The 17,521-nt window shown below is 33.1% G+C and overlaps 1 protein-coding gene across 3 annotated transcripts; it reads left to right on the top strand.

The window, feature by feature from the left end:
• The first annotated feature begins 1,400 nt into the window (after window positions 1-1,400).
• LOC100250122 (phosphoribosylaminoimidazole carboxylase, chloroplastic) lies at window positions 1,401-13,034 on the top strand. Of its 3 annotated transcripts, XM_002263170.5 has the most exons (16): window positions 1,401-1,712; window positions 2,439-2,654; window positions 2,776-2,887; window positions 4,278-4,340; window positions 4,458-4,596; window positions 7,397-7,452; window positions 8,783-8,856; window positions 9,006-9,153; window positions 9,311-9,484; window positions 10,610-10,697; window positions 10,796-10,912; window positions 11,677-11,774; window positions 11,887-12,004; window positions 12,105-12,199; window positions 12,358-12,464; window positions 12,610-13,034. In XM_002263170.5, exons 1-16 carry the CDS (start codon window positions 1,507-1,509, stop codon window positions 12,701-12,703), a joined length of 1,905 nt encoding a protein of 634 aa, XP_002263206.2. In that variant the 5' UTR covers window positions 1,401-1,506; the 3' UTR covers window positions 12,704-13,034. The 3 variants fall into 3 exon arrangements, with proteins under 3 accessions (XP_002263206.2, XP_010660135.1, XP_010660134.1); XM_010661833.3 differs by lacking the exon at window positions 1,401-1,712 and having other exon boundaries at window positions 2,501-2,654; window positions 2,772-2,887; XM_010661832.3 differs by lacking the exon at window positions 1,401-1,712 and having other exon boundaries at window positions 2,501-2,687; window positions 2,772-2,887.
• The last annotated feature ends 4,487 nt before the right edge of the window (window positions 13,035-17,521 follow it).

Raw genomic sequence — 17,521 nt, 5'->3', positions numbered from 1 at the left:
TCAAATCTCTATCTTGAAACTAATTAGAGACGGGTAAATAAGTAATCCTTGTTTTAAGCTCAAATTTTCAATTTTTTCACAAGTATAATTTTCTTTGATCAACATGAGATATCAAGAAATGCTCACTCTAATCCTATAATATGTGCATGATATATCATAAATGTGAAAAACCACTTAATAATCTTACCGAAAACTTTGTACATGTAAGTCAATTGATCACATATTAAATTTGCTAAATATGAAAGAGCGAGTATATAATTTTACCAAGATCAAATGTTATCTTATCCAAATGTTTTACATTGGCTAACATTTGTAATTGTCTTCACATTAATGACACAATACACAATGCTAACCGATGAGGTTTATCAAAGTTTAAGACCGAGCAAAAAATAATGATAACATAACTCTAGGTCACATGGGTTAAACAACATAAAGTGTATTCTTAGTTTTAAAAACCCCAATAAGGTCAAGTCAATAACAAGAAAAAACAACAATAAGAAAACTAACAAAATTGTGTACGAATGGTTTCAAGCCCACAAGTGCTTGTTTTCTTTCTTTCTTTTTTCTCATTGAATTTATATGTTTCTAAGACCCAAATTGCATTTTTGTCTATCATTATTCTTTAAACAAACTCAACCATAATTACTTGAATGACCCCATGTACCGATCGACGATGATCTCGAGTCTTCAAGGTCAATATAAGTTTTAATGAGTACTCTAAACTAGATTGCTGATAGCTTAAATACACATATAGGAGGACTTAAACTTGGGATAATTATTTGGACCATATGCCAATTTCCAATGACTAATCTAGTCTTTTTTCTATCATACAAGTAAATGAAGTTTATTGGATTCTTGGAAAGTATAAATATTTACAAATTAATAAGGTAGGGGATGAAAGTAGTTGAGTCCAACAAATCAATTTCCTCTTTTTTATTTTTTATTATTTTTTTATTACATGTATTTTTTTTTTAAGAAACCACTTTTAAAAAATGAGAGAGAAAATGTAATAAAGATCATAAATTATATCCTTGATAAATTAATAAATTATTTCGGAAAAAATAATAAATTATTTATTTTATTTTTGTTATATTTATTTTTAGTACATACAATATAATATAATATAATATTTTATTTTAAATAATATATTAAATAATAAATATAAATCTCAGTTTATCATATAAACAAGGTTTTTTAAGATTAGAATTCCTGAGGGATTTTAATTAGGATTATTTGATTAAAAAGTTCATTGAAAATCTAATTTAAAAATCTAATCATTCATCCTTTTTTAAGTCTCATTTTAACTTTAACAAAAATAATTTTATTTGTTTTTATAAATTTTTTTAAATATATATATAAATTATGGATATTTATATCAAAAATGAATTACGATACAATTAATTCTTTTAATTATAAACCCAGCAGAGAAGTGAAAGGTTGGGGATAGTGACCAAGCCGAGGAAAGCCCAAAGCCTTAGTTGCGGGAGGAATAGGGTCGAAATCAGAATGCTTCAGCTTCACCTCGCAACCTTTGCCGCAGCCTCTGGACTCCACTCCGCCCATCGCCCCCTCCGCTTTCCAGTCAATCGTACTCTCTTCACTTCTTCAACTGACGCCCTTTCTTCTTCTTCCTCCATGCTGAAGCACAACACTCCTGTTTTGCGTTGCCGAGCATCCGCCGAGGAACATCTTCGCGAGGCTTCTCCGGTCAGGTCAGCTCCTGATTTCTAGAGTTTTATTAATATATATTCGTTTTCTTTGATTTATAATCTTTGGAAGAGCTGTATCCGTTTCGTTGGTGCTTTTTGGTGTTAGAAGAACTGCTGCTGAAGCACAAAACATGCATGTTCCTTGTTGGTTTAGGGTTTTTTTTTTAGTTGTGTTGGAAAATCGACAGTGTTCGTGCATTGAGTCAGATTTTTTCCCTTATATGTTATGGGTATTTCCTTTCAAAAATTGGGACCTCCAAAAGGCAATAGGAAAATCTAGTACTACTCTTAGGGGTTGTTTGTTTTGTTTGTTTTGGAAATGATTTCTGAAATTTGATGAATTTATAATGACTGAAAATGGGAAATAGTTCATGAATTCCTAATTTATCCACACGATCATGTGCTATTTTCTTTCCCTAACTTTGTCTTCTCCCCTCTGAAAAGAGAATGGAGGGAACAAAAAGACTATAAAATGCTGAATCTTATATCTTTTATTATCTTGGTTTATGAAGAGTTGTAATTATCATGTTAAGACAGAGAGTTCCAATATGTTTAATTGAATTGAGGTTTTTGTTTCCTCAGGTCCCAGGTGATAATTCTTTCCATTTTATCCATCTTCAAGCAACTGAATTATGTATTAGTTATTTCAATATTCTCCTCTGATTAAAATGATTGATTTTGATTAATTTACCTTTTCTGTAATTTGTCACTGTGGCACTGTCTATCTAGGAGAGATGATTTACCAGTACATGGACTATCGGAAACAGTAGTTGGTGTTCTTGGTGGAGGGCAATTGGGCCGTATGTTGTGTCAAGCAGCGTCACAAATGGCTATCAAAGTCATTGTTTTGGACCCACTTGAGAACTGCCCATCAAGCTCAATCTCCAATTATCATATGGTTGGAAGCTTTGATGATAGTGCTACTGTCCAGGAATTTGCAAAGAGGTTGGATTTGTTTGGAGTTGAGGCAGATTATGTGTATATATTCTTATTTTCCATATTTCTTCTTCATAACATAAATTTTTAATTTCATCTGTTAAAATCTAATTTAATTCTTGGTAGTTAGATGTGGAATATTGACCGTGGAAATTGAACATGTTGATGTGGCAACTCTCGAGAAGCTTGAGCAACAAGGAGTAGATTGCCAACCTAAGGCATCTACTATTCGAATAATCCAGGTATGCCTTTTTTCACATATTAATAGTTGATTTTGGATGCAATCTTGAAAATTATGGTATAATATTGGCTGTTGCTGATGTATAACTCATAAAGCTTGAACTTTTTAAGGAATTACATTTCAATCAAAATTTGGGTACTAAAACAAGATCTTAGTGGATTTGTGGCACTACAACTAAAATCTGCCCCCTTCCAGGATCATGGACCCTTCTGTTTTAGGGTTTGGTATAGGTTGAACAGATCACATGTTGATGACGACTTCAATGAAACTATGCATTTTGTTCTCAAGCATATGCTCATGCTTGCCTGAGGTGGTGGGAATGGGGAAACCTCAGGTCCAATTCTATATAATAGCAAAATGCCTATAAAAGAAAAAAAAAAAATCTAAAATTAGCTTTCTTATCTATATCTTACCATATCAACATCAATACCTACTTTTGTAAATGGGAAATATATCTTGTTAACAAATAAGAAGTTATGCAGCCCATGATCCTCCAAAACATAAAGAAAAAAATATAAGCTTCTAATGGCTACTTCATGTAACTCATTCTACCGTATTCAAGTTTTCCTTTTTATTTTATTTTTTATAGGCCATAGTAAATACAGAACAACATATATATAACTAAGCAAAGTGCCTGAATGAAAAGTGCAAGTATACATATGTTTCCCAAAAATAGGCAAACAGAAGGAAGAGGAAAGGAACAAAAAAAAAACCCCTTCACACCTTCTCCTTCCTTTGAAGTTATCCAATCTACTAGGCTTTGTTTTCCTTTATTATAACATGGATTTTCTGGGTCAATTGGTGTGGTTTTGAATCTCTGGCTTCAGACCTGGGTTAAATCTTTACTGCAATGAAGTGACAGTCTTTATTTGCTTCTTACTGTTTATTCTGCAATGAATTAGTTGATATAAATCCACAATAACCAGAAAGCCTGTCGTGCATTTTTCAACTTCTTCCATTCAAAATTAACTTCTTTCTCATGTCTTAGTTCTAACTGGATGCATGTACGAGGAAACATCCCATGTTCATATATGGTGTCTTTGTTCCCTCATTTCTCAAAAGATTTCAGTAGAATAAAATATATTTCTTGGTGTGGAAACCAAGCTTGTTTATTGGCTTGATAAATCTTGATTTATAATTTATCAAACAAATTGCCTATCAAAAAAATAAAATTTCAAACAAATAATGAGATCTCACTTTATATTAAATTTCAGTAAGAAATTTGCAAAAAATTCATCTGCTTCCTTGTCACCTTTTCTAATATTGGCACTTAATGGTACATTAGATGTTAAAATGTTATGTGGTTACTTAGTTTTCCTCAAAATCAGACTTGAATATTTGATATGTAATGTATATGCATGTTGGATTGATGTTTTTTCCTCCCTTTGCAGGATAAATATCTCCAAAAAGTTCACTTTTCTCGGCATGCAATTCCACTTCCTGAGTTTATGCAGGTTTGATTATGTTCCTTAGGACTTGAATTAAGGATATAGTTGCTGATTTTGCAATTGTTTTTAGGCCTTAGCTGCTGAGATTTTAGCATTTTGATAGTGAAAATATGGCCAAAGCAGATAGATGATCTTGAAAGTGCCAAGAGAGCTGGAGATCTGTTTGGCTATCCTCTTATGATCAAGAGCAAAAGGCTTGCTTATGATGGGCGTGGAAATGCAGTTGCTAAGAGTGAAGTGGAGCTTTCTTCTGCTGTGACTGGTAATATTTTCATTGGTTGTCAACTAATTGAGACAACATTTTTCTCTCATTGGTGTTTTTTCAATGTTGTAAGGATCATTGCTCTAGGGATCTCATAAATAGGGCATCTGACTTGAATTATGACTCACCTATGGCCTATTTATCTTACCTCTTTTGTCTTGTTCAACATTATTTAAATTTGTTGAGGGTTGGAAAATTTTGGGTGGAGAGAAGAACATCATAGTTTTTTAGTTATTAATATTCTTATGGAATACTTGACTCAGAGCAGTGGTGCATTGTTACCATTAAGTGCTCTATTTACATTTGAGTGCATGATCTTTTGAGCATTATCAAGAAAAGGGTATAAAATCTCTTCTTACATTATTTACATGATTTTTCTTTATCAGATGGAAGTGCATCCTCTAATTACAGCAAATAACTGTGATAACAAGACTTAGGTGGCGTTTGTTTTTTTACTTAATTCTAAATAGAACCTTAATACTTAATAGTATTAAATATTAGGTTGTTTGTTTTTGTAGTATTTTATTTTTATTAAGTATTAAAAAGTAAAAAAAACCATTGTGTTATTTTTTCTATTTAGAAAAAGCCACATATTCTGGCTTTTTCTATTTAGTAAAAAGTTTATAAAAAGTCATGAAAAAGTAAAAAAACAAACAACCTAAATTCTAAAACTAAATGGTTTTCAGCAAAAAGCCAAAAAAACAAACACCACCTTACTCTTGATCTGAATGTGATCCATAAAACTCAATAATGTGGTTGTTTAGTGACTGCATTTTAACTTTAGGTTTATTGATTCAAGGTTAAGCACTTGTTTCTTTTCATATATGTACACAATAAATTTTTTTCCTTTTTTAATATAGAAAAGTCTCTTATGGATGTAATGGGACAGTATCAAAGTGCATGTTTCTGATGGCTAATATCCTAGACTTCTCCTAAGGTCATATCTTTTTGTCAGAAACAAAGAAGTATTAACTATGGATAAAGAGTACATGAGAAGGATGAGGGGTCATCCCCTCAAAATACAAGAAGCTGGTCAAAGAATGACTAGAATCCTCCACTATACAAGGAGAGCTATACAAAAAGTTTAGTCCACTGAAGAATATACTACAACTTTGAACAAAGCTCCTCTTATTGTTGTCCAAACCTTTTGAATTACAAACCGAAAGCCAATTGAGTTAAATAACATTAAGTGGAGTGCCTTTAAATGCATTGGTACAAGAGGCTCAAAAGGAGGAATAGATTTAAAGGTAAATCCTACAACATATCTATCTCGCCACAAAATCCAAGGCACTGTGAGGCAAGTGATTTTCCAAATGGTGTTGCCTCCAACAGAACTCCCCAATCCCTTATAAGAAATGGTTATCATGTCACATATATTTTTTGGCGGAACCCAATCCATCATTGCTAGATTGAATAACTTGTGCCAAAGTCCCAAAGTTGTCGGGCAATGTAGCAAGAGATGGTCAATCGATTCTCCACTTCCCATGCATGAGATGCACCTATCATGAGTAAGGGATTTGTAAGGTCCTCTCAATTGTAGCATGTCATTGGTTTTTACTTTCTTGTGCACTACTAAGTAAGCAAAGGCTTGACCCTAAATGAGATTTTAGATTTTCATAAAAATTTTAGTGAAGAGAAAGGAATTGGATTTGATATAGTGTGGACAAAGCCAAAAAGAAATATTTTACTGAGAATAAACCTGAAGAAGATAAAGATCAAGCTCTTGTACTGGGCAATTGGAGACAAGTGCATAAGAGTAAGTGAGGGCATAAGTCTTTTAAAATTCTCAATTCCAAATCTGTGAGGTTGCAGTTGAAGTCTATTTTCCAAGAAAGAGGAGAATAAGAGTTACCTAGGATAGCTGAAATAGTGAGATTTTTTGTTGTGATAGCTTTGTAAAGATGTGGAAATTGTGAACATAAAGGTTGATTTCCTTGCCACAAATCTTCCCAAAAGTGAATTCTCTCTCTGTCACCCACCATGAACCGAATTTGTGGAGAAAAATCCTAGAATACCTATGTAATGGCATTTCCAAGGTCACTGATGTGACCATCTAACCAGAATGTTGGCACCCCATCCATTAGGATGTGTCCCATAAATACTCAAAATAATCTTATGCCAAAGGGTAGAATATCGCATAGGGGAACCTCCATAGCCACTTCCCTAGGAGAGCACAATTCCTCAATGTAGTCTTCCCGAATCCCAAACCTCCAAACTCCTTTGACCTATACATCTCTTAAGGTCATTTTGGCTTACCTGCAATTGACAAGACCAAATAATTGGGCACCCCTCAATTTGGTTTTTCCAGAGTTAGAACAGGATCTGACAACTAGGTTGGACAAAATATTGCAAAACTGAATTTTGGTTAGATAATTCAGTTATTCAGGAGATTGGGGATAATTGGCATGTCTAGAGCAGGAGTCTTGTTTCAGAATGCTCTGCCAGAACCTGATTCCAGGTTAGGCAGATCAGATGGAAAAAATTCCATCCTTACATGGTCTCATGAGAATGGTGTGATTGGATCATATTTCTAGTTTGGTGAATTAAATTTGGATAGAAACATGAAATTTTTAGGGCTTTCATTCATGGTTGCATAAAGTTCTGCTCTACATGGTACGGTTGGATTCTTTGCAGTTCTATTGGGGTATCTTTTAGTTTGATTTATATCATCATTACTCATTGCCTAGGAAAACATTCTTTTCTATTTTTTTTAATCCTTGTTACTCATTACCTAATTTTTTTATCTCATTCTAATTGTAGATTTTGTGCTTTCTGATTTTAAGTTTGTTACCTTTTGCAGCGCTTGGAGGATATGAACATGGTTTATATATTGAGAAATGGGCACCTTTTGTAAAGGTTACAATCTAGTGTTTGCCACTGTATTTAATGCTGAGTTAGTGTTCTTCCATCTAATATATATCATCAACTAACTATACTTGTTGTTTATGCAATTGTGTAATTTACCATACTGTATGACAGCTTGCATACAACTAGTAATCTCAGTGTCAGTAACTATGTTTCTGAAATTATAAATTATTAGGTACACATTAAAATGACTTACTGTTTAATTAGACATGCATACACTGTACACACCAAATACGTTACTTTATTAGTGACATAGGCACACATTAAAATGAGGAGTTGTTTTAGTTTTGCTATTAGACATGCATAAACTGTACAGATCAAATGCATTTAATTATTGGTTAAAGTGGAAGCTGAGGCTTTTTATAAGAGATTAATGTCAATGTGGATTGTCTATGAATCTTTCTTTGCTTAATAGTGTCAATTAGAAGCTGATTTATCAATATAAAATAGTAAGTGTTATCTATAAAAAAAAATCAATATAAAATAGTAAGTGTTATCTATAAAAAAAAATCAATATAAAATAGTAAGCGTATGTCAGAATGAAGCTTGTGAAATTGGAGACAAATTGATTTTTTTCCCAACTTGTAATATTTGTAATCATTTTGATTTTGCTGACTGTATAAAATCATCCAGTTGCTTTCAAATTTTAATTAGTGTTTCTGAAGACTTTGAATTCATTGCTGACATGGCATATGATTGGAAGCCACAAAAGTGAGCAGATCATCTGCATAGAATTTAAAGCACTTCAACTTATTCATGGTATAAGTTGTTCCTTTATTTTTTATTTTTTTGATAAACAAAGGCAGATTGAATTAAGAAAACGCCAAACAGGGGGTGCACCCTACGTGCACAGGCAGTATGCTAAAAGAGCCAAAACCAGGCTGCAAAAAGAAAGGAAAAAGCTAGAGAGAGAGAGAGAGAGCTTGTTCTAGTGTGTGATGATGAAACCTTTTTTAGTTGCTCCTTTATCATAAAGACCTTTTATATCTTAGTCACATGTACTTGGGATTTATATGATGTGAGTTCTCATAAGTGTGTGATGATGATGATGACGAATGCTTGTTCTAGTACTTCATGTAATAGTCAACTGTGTGACATTGCTAAGGCTTTTTTTGAGAGCCTTATGTGTACTTAAAAGTTTCTTTTTGAGAGCCTTACGTTGCAATACGGTGTCAAATTTTTCTTTTAAATTTCTGATAATGGTTCCTTGAAAAATTTTCAACGTTTTTATTTATTGTTTGTTTATTATTTTATAAAAAAAAATGTGAAGATTAATTGTGTAAGTGATACTGAAGGATTCTTTTTCCCTTTTTGGCTGTAGGAGCTGGCCGTCATTGTGGCAAGAGGAAGAGACAATTCTATTTTGTGCTATCCTGTTGTTGAAACTATTCACAAGTAAGATGCTTGATTCAGTTGTTATATATCCTGTTGGTAGTTGCCATTTCTTCTTCTGATTTTCAAAACCTTTGTTGCACAGTGTATTTTAGCTGATGATATTACTCTTTATTTCTTTACATGTTTTCAAGGATTTCTGTATTTTGCAGGGAGAACATCTGTCACATAGTTAAGGCACCTGCTGATGTGCCTTGGAAGATCAGAAGACTTGCCACGGATGTTGCATATAAAGCTGTTAGTTCATTAGAAGGTGCTGGTGTGTTTGCAGTAGAGATGTTTTTGACTATAGATGGTCAGGTTGTGCTATATTTCCCTCATAATTAATATTGTGAAGTATCTATTGCATTTTATTAGTCTTTTTTTTTTTTTTTTGATAGGTTGTATTTTATTAGTCTTTTTAGATTATGCATACTTTTTATTTGACTGTTCTATCTGATGTATCCCTTTTCCACAGATTTTACTAAATGAAGTAGCACCTAGACCTCACAATAGTGGTCATCACACTATTGAATCTTGCTACACTTCACAATTCGAACAACATCTTCGGGCGGTTGTCGGCCTTCCTCTTGGTGATCCATCAATGAAAACCCCAGCTGCTATTATGTACAATTTACTGGGTGAAGATGAGGTACATACTTTTGTTTTCCTTTTCTTACTCTTTTCCAATCTTTATGAGTCCTTTGGATGTATGGAATTTTGCCTTTCCATGCTTCTGAGAGTTTTCCTTTCTTCCCCACTCTCTTGAACATAGACTCCCTAGTCAAGTGGTAGCAATGAACTCATGATTATCCACTCTGTTGGGGTTATCAGATGCTATCCATCTGAAAAAATCTGTGCTATCTGCCTAAACTTTCTAGTTTAGTGTTGGAAGTTGGTTAGCTAAATGCTGTGAGAGGTCAATTTGAAGAGAGAGGGATGGTATAAACTTTAGTTTTTGTTTGGTCCAGCTCTTCTTCACCTTGAGTATGACAAAAAACATGATATGTGTCACTTATAAAAAAAAAACATGATACGTGTCTCTGGAAAAGGAAGTAATACATGCAGCATCAGTCTTATTTACAAATGACAATCTGTATAAACTTTCTGCAAATCCCACATGATCATGAATGTTAATAATTTTTATCTATGGTTTTCTCAGAAATGAGACATTGTCACAACATTACTATCACAAAACAAGGGTACTGCCTTTTGGAAGATGAGTGAGAGTACAGAAGCATGTACAAGAGAGTAGAGTTTCACCTCAGATTGAATCAGAGATTGAAACATTAACATGTAACTTGATAAAGTTGGTGACTACAATTATTTGAAGTATGAATACCCTCCCAAAAAGTGGAGTCTGATATTTTACAATTTGAATTAACAGTGTTTATTAGTGGCCCATGATAAAAGCATGCTGAATGTGGAGAGATGGATATTGTGGTGGGTGGCTTAGTTATTGGTTGACATTGTTGTGCCCCAAGTCACTAACAGGTCTGTGATGTGGAATAGGAGAATGTTGAGAAAGGTAGAAGTGATGGTGGCAAATCTGGATTAGAAGTTTTTTGTAGCCATATTCCATGCTGTTCCTTCCTGTGTTGTTCTTTGTTTTCATGTTTCCTCTGTTTTTCATCTCAACATATTTCAATGTCTGAAAATTTCATTTTAACGGGGAAATACTGTAAAAGCGATAATTTGAAATTTATTTCGTCATCATTTTGGTGCAAACAATATTAAGAGAATTATATAAGCTTAATATCAATGGTTATGCTTCTAGGGAGAGGCTGGTTTCAGTTTTGCCAATAAACTGATTGGAAAGGCATTAAGGATTCCAGGGGCCTCCGTTCATTGGTACGATAAACCAGGTCAGACTATGTCGATTTTTCCTCATTATCATATTTATCATGTTTTTCTTTTTCTCTCTCCCTGAATAATTACCTGGATGGTTAAAATGATATGGCAGAAATGCGAAAGCAAAGAAAAATGGGTCATATCACTATTGTAGGCCCTTCTATGGGAATTGTGGAAGCTCGGCTGCACTCAATGTTGGGGGAAGAAAGTGTGGATGATCAGTCTTCAGGTCAGTTGCTTCATTGTGGCTTGATAACTGCATCATGTCCATGGAATCTTTTGTTACTCAAGTTTTGTCCAGCAGATCATATAGTTTTTTCTATATCTGTACACATTTTTGAGAGGTGCATCCAGAAAATATATATATATTTCATCATAATAAAGTTAGTGGCAACTCTTGAGCTTCTGTTTTAGTTACTTGATTTCAAACTAAAAGTGCTGAAAGCTTTGTTAATCAATTCTTGCTGTCAACAGAACCAAGCTAGGTTTCTTTTCTTTTGTGAATAAATATTCCATTCACCAATATTATTTTGGGTTAATTTCATTCACCTCTCTTGAGGTTTGGGATAAATACACTTAACTACCTATCATTAGTTTGAAATTTCATCAAATACCTCCTTACCTTGAGTCAAAGCCTCAAAGAGGAGGTGAGTGAACTTAACAAATGAGAAGGGTAAGAGAGGTATTTGACAAAATTTCAAACTAATGATGGTTAAGTGTATTCAGCCCAAACCTCAGAGGAGATGAGTGAGACTAACTCATTATTTTCTATTTCCAGTTCCACTTTTGGCAATCCAGTTGAAGTTGGTAAATGAGTGTAACTAGGTGATGTCTATTTCATTATATTGGTGGCCCCTTCCTGCATCTAAGTATCAAAATGTTAGTTATGTCTTGTTGAGGCTGAGCAGTATAGACAAACAAATTTTCCTTTTATTAAGTTTATTTTATTCAACTATCTTGTTAATGTTGATCACCAACATTTGCTAAATGCAGTAACACCTCGTGTTGGAATCATAATGGGCTCTGATTCAGATCTTCCTGTTATGAAGGATGCTGCAGGGATTTTGAATCACTTTGGTGTGCCTCATGAGGTTACCTTCTTAACATAACTGTGTTGGTTGGGGAAGTCATTCATTTTGGCTTATTGTAAATGTTTCCTTGGTATAATATTCCTACTAGACCTTCATAAATTAAACTTTGCAGGTGAGAATAGTTTCAGCACACAGAACTCCTGAAATGATGTTTTCTTATGCAATGTCTGCTCGGGAGCGAGGCGTTCAGATCATCATTGCTGGTGCTGGTGGTGCAGCCCATTTGCCAGGCTAGTTAATTGATAACTATGCTCCGTATTATTGGCGTCTAAATGCATTAATGCATTAAATGTCTCATTGCCATTAAATAAACTGTGACTTGCATTTTAGGTATGGTAGCTGCATTGACTCCCCTACCAGTTATTGGTGTGCCTGTGCGTGCCTCTTCATTAGATGGACTTGACTCCCTCCTATCAATTGTGCAGGTATATTGCATCATAATATATTACATCTTTTGGGTGCACAACATTGCAGATATCAGACAAACTTATTGTCCTAGAAATTGTTTAAGGAGCTACTTATATACTATTTGTGCCAGTTTCATTTTTAATCAGCATGTCCGTTTTCTTTCAATACAATGCAGATGCCAAGGGGTGTTCCTGTTGCTACAGTGGCTATAAATAATGCCACAAATGCTGGTTTGCTGGCAGTAAGAATGTTGGGGGTTAGTGATCCTGACCTACAGGCGAGGTGGGCTCTCTCTCTCTCTCTCTCTCTCCCTCTGCAGATTTCTGTACTGACCTTCCTCTATCTCACTGTCCTCTCTCCATGTATACTGCATTGTTGGGAAAAGAAGACAATCCCGTATGCTGATTGGTATTTACGTTGTGTGCAGAATGAGCCAGTACCAAGAAGACACAAAGGATGATGTCTTGGTAAAAGCCGAGAAGCTAGAGAAAGATGGCTGGGAGTCCTATTTGAATCCTTAGTGCTGGCACAGTGTTGGTAATTTCTTGCCCATTCCTTTTTTCCCGGAAAGCTCATACACCTACTATTAGATGACTTTGACGTTGGAAGAAAACCAACATCAGCAGGACAACTGCAAAAGCATCTGAGAAAAAGATATAGCAATGTAAGTTACAATATTGGGAAGCTGGCAGAGAAAATTGGGGAGGTGGGAGGGATGGTTGTGAGTTTGTTTGAGGGAAAGATTTTTTTGGATCCTAGGGGGCTTCCATGCATTTACAATTTTGCTAAAAGGAAAGATTTTGTATTTCAAGGGTTTCCTTATGATAATGATTAATGACTGCCAGCCATCCATATGTTTTTTGCCTGTCACCTATAAAATTATTTAATAATAAAAATCTTTATCTTATTAAAAGAATAAATATGAAATAAAAGTGTTATAAAATCTTAAGAAACAAACAGAAACACAGCCATATAGATATAGTAGACATTACTGTACCAGCTAACTAATGACAAATTTCTCAACAATTTCTAACTAATTTTAAGAATACCATTGGGCATCCATGCATACTGATGATTCATATGTTCTTTATGCTTTTCAGGAATTGATGACTAATTATGGGTCAAAATCTATTAAGTATTATTAAGGAAAACGCAAAGGTTATGTTTGGTTCCTTAAAAATGCTAAGGAAAGAAAAAAAATGTAAAGGAAAATGATTTTTTTATGTTTGGTTGTCTTATGAAAAATATAAAAGAAAATCAAATATAATTAAAACTAATTAAAAATTTATGTATTTTTAAATAATTTAATCTTTATATTAATGAGTTAAAATAAAGAAAATGAGTTTGAAGTAACAAAAAAAATAATTTATCAATTTTTAATCTTTTTTTTTTCCTTCCAATTTTCTTTTGTATTTTCTTTTCTTTGCATTTTCCTTCAAATTTGTTGGAATCGTCAAAAAGTAAAATAAAATAAAAATAGTAAATAAATTACATTATGGTCAAGATGGCTTGAAACTGAAATAAAAATAATGGAATAAATATGAATGGTACATGAATAAGATTATGTATGTTAACATCAAACACATGGTTTTCCCACCATATCCTTTGCTTCCAAATGATGGGGTCCTACCAAGAAAAGAAAATGTACGTATATCATAGGGTTTACAGTTTATGAATCTCCATTTGGAGATAATTCCATCAGCTAAATATGTGTATCTTACACACCACCCCACAGAGTGACAGAGACTACCCTTAGAAGATGATCAAGAGCTGGAGTTCTGAATCTGATCATTAGGCTCAGGAAAAGCGGGTGGCGCACGAGCAACACCCATTTGATCAGGATCAGGATCAGCCATAGTTCAAAGTTGCGGTATCGGTCATTGACTCGGGAGGTCCTGAGGCACATCGGTATCGGTATCTCGGATCGGTATCGGGTGATATGCAAAAAATTCTAATTTAAGAGCTCAAAATAATTTTAAAAAATTATGAAAATTATTAAAAAAATTAAATACAAATAAGTAGAGTAAAAAATTAATAAAATAAACTTTTATTATATTAAAATTATTCAAATTATAATAAAAACATATTTTTGGGATGATTTATAATAATATTAAAAATCTTTAAAAATATTTTAATTTAATCACTTGATGATAAATATTTCTTATTGAAGATGAAAATAATAAAAAGTAAATTTTTTTAATAAAAAATTATTTAAATTAAATATTTTGAATTTTTTAAAAAATATTTTCAATTATTAAAAAAAATAAAACCATAATTCATCTTTAAAAAAATAAATATAATTTTTCTTATAAAATATATTCATTAATTTTAATTTGTATTTCTTATTTATTTGATATAAGTCTATTATTTATTATTTATTTTTCATCATTATAATTTTTATCAAATTATTTAATACCCATATCCCCACCAAATACTCATAATCTAATTAAAAAATAAAAACATATTATTTAAAACCTAAATCCTCATCACAGATACCCATAACCCTCGGTCATCAAAGATACCCATTTCATTGAGAGGGCGGCGTCAATGGCTGAGCTCCTAGCACGACTGGGTGAGTCGCAGGTGGTGCAGGCGATTGGGGCGCGAGCAGGCACGAGGTCCGGGGCTGTGTCACGCTTGACGCCAGGCCGCTAACACCGCGAACGGGTTCGGCAAGGCCAAGCTGGGCCTGAATGGTGGGCGACGGTGGCGGCATTGCTGAACATCGATGATAACAGCAGTCCGGCGACTCTGCTCTTGATGTTGCTCAGTTCCATCTCCGGCAGGAACTTGGGCGATCCGAACAAGCAGGCGTGCTTCTTCGACCTCGCCGACAACTCCAAGATGCAGGATTTATTTTTCATTTTCGTGGGTTTTGATCCTCTCATCTGATCTTCTCCACAATTTCTACTCCAACTCGGGTATCGGTCCGGTACCGGCCATGGTCGAGGCGGATATGACTCGGCCGAGTCGTACCGGTCTCGACCGAGATTTTGAGCCAAGGTGCATCGTCCGTGGTTACGTTCCGGGATGTAAGTGCATGGGGAGCTGCCAGAGGGTGGCACAGGGCCTCTCTGAAGGGACTGGATTTCCATTACAGCTGAAGCATATTCCTCTATGAATGGCCTTATTGCCACAAGCTGTTGAATATTATTTGAGACGGCAAAAAGAAGAACAAGGATGAGCATTATTGTTGTGGAGTTGGAGTTGTTTCTACTGAAACCCATCTGGGAAATTAACGGACTAATGAAAGGATTATTGGTTTGGAGGAGAAGGTGAGATCTGTGTTTGAAGTTTGAAGAGGGAAGGGTGGTGGGCTATTGAGAATGATGTGAGGAATTGGTGGTAACTCTGCGCCTATATTTATAAGCCACAGTTTTTTATTTTTTATTATTTATTATTATTTATTTATTTATTTATTTGACCATACAGCCTGTCGTCCACGCTTTTGAAATCAAAGAGTTGAAGCTTGAGAGAGGCGCAAGATGAAGATGGTCCATATTTTCACTGCTTTGGAATAAGTCCATACGTTCCCTCCACCTAAGCCAAAGGTCTAACTTAGACTGCTACCTCCACCTAAATGATCAATCATATCAATTCTATATGATGCCTCAATTTTATTATCGAATATTCACATATTATTATTATTATTATTATTATTATTATTATTTATATTCTATATGTACGTCAATATAATGCATATCTGTCTTAATTTGTGAGTGATGGTAATAATTTTAGTTGTTTTTGTAGACCCATTTGAATAATTAAATGATGTCATGAAAACATTCATATTTATAAGTATTACCACCTAAAATTAAGAAATAATCCTCCTTAATTTGGTGTGTCCTATATACTACAAGTTATTTCTTATAAAAAAATCAAATATAAAAATATTATGAAAATTATTTATTTATTTATAAATTATATTTACTCTAAAATAATTCACCTACTCAAGTATATGCATGTTTAAAAAAAGTATTTTAACCTTTCTTTCATTTGTCCCCAATACATTAAAATAAAAAATTTACTTGTCATAAAAAAAAAATTTGTAAATTTATATAAAGATATTTTAAAATATAAAAATTCATAAATAAAAAATTAAGGTTAGACATTTGTTTGAGATGAGAATGAGAATAAATTTAAATAATTATGACAGGACATGGTAATGATGTAGGCAACCCAAAACTGACCTTTATTGATGTCTTTTTCAATTCCTTTCCCCAATATTAAATATATATTTATTTAGAAAAGATAAATAGTCAAGGCATAAAAATAAGTTTGAACCTAAGTAAATTGTACATCGATTCATGTGTGGACTTATACCAAAGTAGTCAAAAATGGAAATATAGACTATTTTGTGGTTCAAGAATCAAAGGTTGGTGTCTTTGATTCCTAACATGAGACCGGCGGTCAACTCATTCTTTGGAACACATCAAAACTTTATCTTATATACCACCACCATTCTAGAATTCTCCAAAACAAATCAACAAATTAACCAAACCACTTCATTCATATCCATTTCCCAAATTAAATAGAGATTCATAACTTAAAACGACATAAATAATAACGGTACATATATTATTCGATTTTCAATAATAGCGGTACATTAGGATTGACAAAGTTTAATACGATTTATTAACATAATACAAACCTAACACGTTTTTCATATGTTTGGATCAAATTTATGTTGATAACTTGTTTAATAAATAGGTAATTTGTGGTCAACCTACATAATTCGAATTGACCCGAATTGATTCATTTAATAATCTTGTTATTAACCTAATTATATTTTTAAATAAATAGGTCAAATGAGTCGTAAACATGTTTGATTGAAACATTAATCATATAGATATATATATAAAACTTAACTCAATTTAATTACTAAATAGGATAATATGATTATTAAATGAGTTAAATGAGTTATATGATGTGTTATTTAATAATTAAATTGAGTTTATATTTTTGACATGATTATCATTTGTATTTAATTTTGATTGAATTATATAGTAAAAATCGATAAGAAAACCAACTTGACACCCCTAGTTTTACCATTTCAGCAACATACTCTATATATAGCATGTGGAGTCAATAGCGGTTTGGAGAGTTAGGCTATGTTTGGTTCTCAGAAAATTTGAAAGAAAATGCAAAGGAAAGAAAATACAAAGGAAAAGTAGAAGGAAAGAAAAAGTGAAGGAAAATAAAAAAATAGATTAAAAGTGAATAAATTATTTTTTTTGTTACTTCAAATTCATTTTATTTATTTTAACTCATCAATATAAAGATTAAATAATTTAAAAATACATAAGTTTTTAATTAATTTTAATCATATTTGATTTTCT

The sequence above is a fragment of the Vitis vinifera genome, chromosome 14, assembly GCF_030704535.1.
Source record: "Vitis vinifera cultivar Pinot Noir 40024 chromosome 14, ASM3070453v1".
Lineage (NCBI taxonomy): Eukaryota > Viridiplantae > Streptophyta > Magnoliopsida > Vitales > Vitaceae > Vitis > Vitis vinifera.
This window is presented reverse-complemented; position numbering and strand designations above follow the sequence as displayed.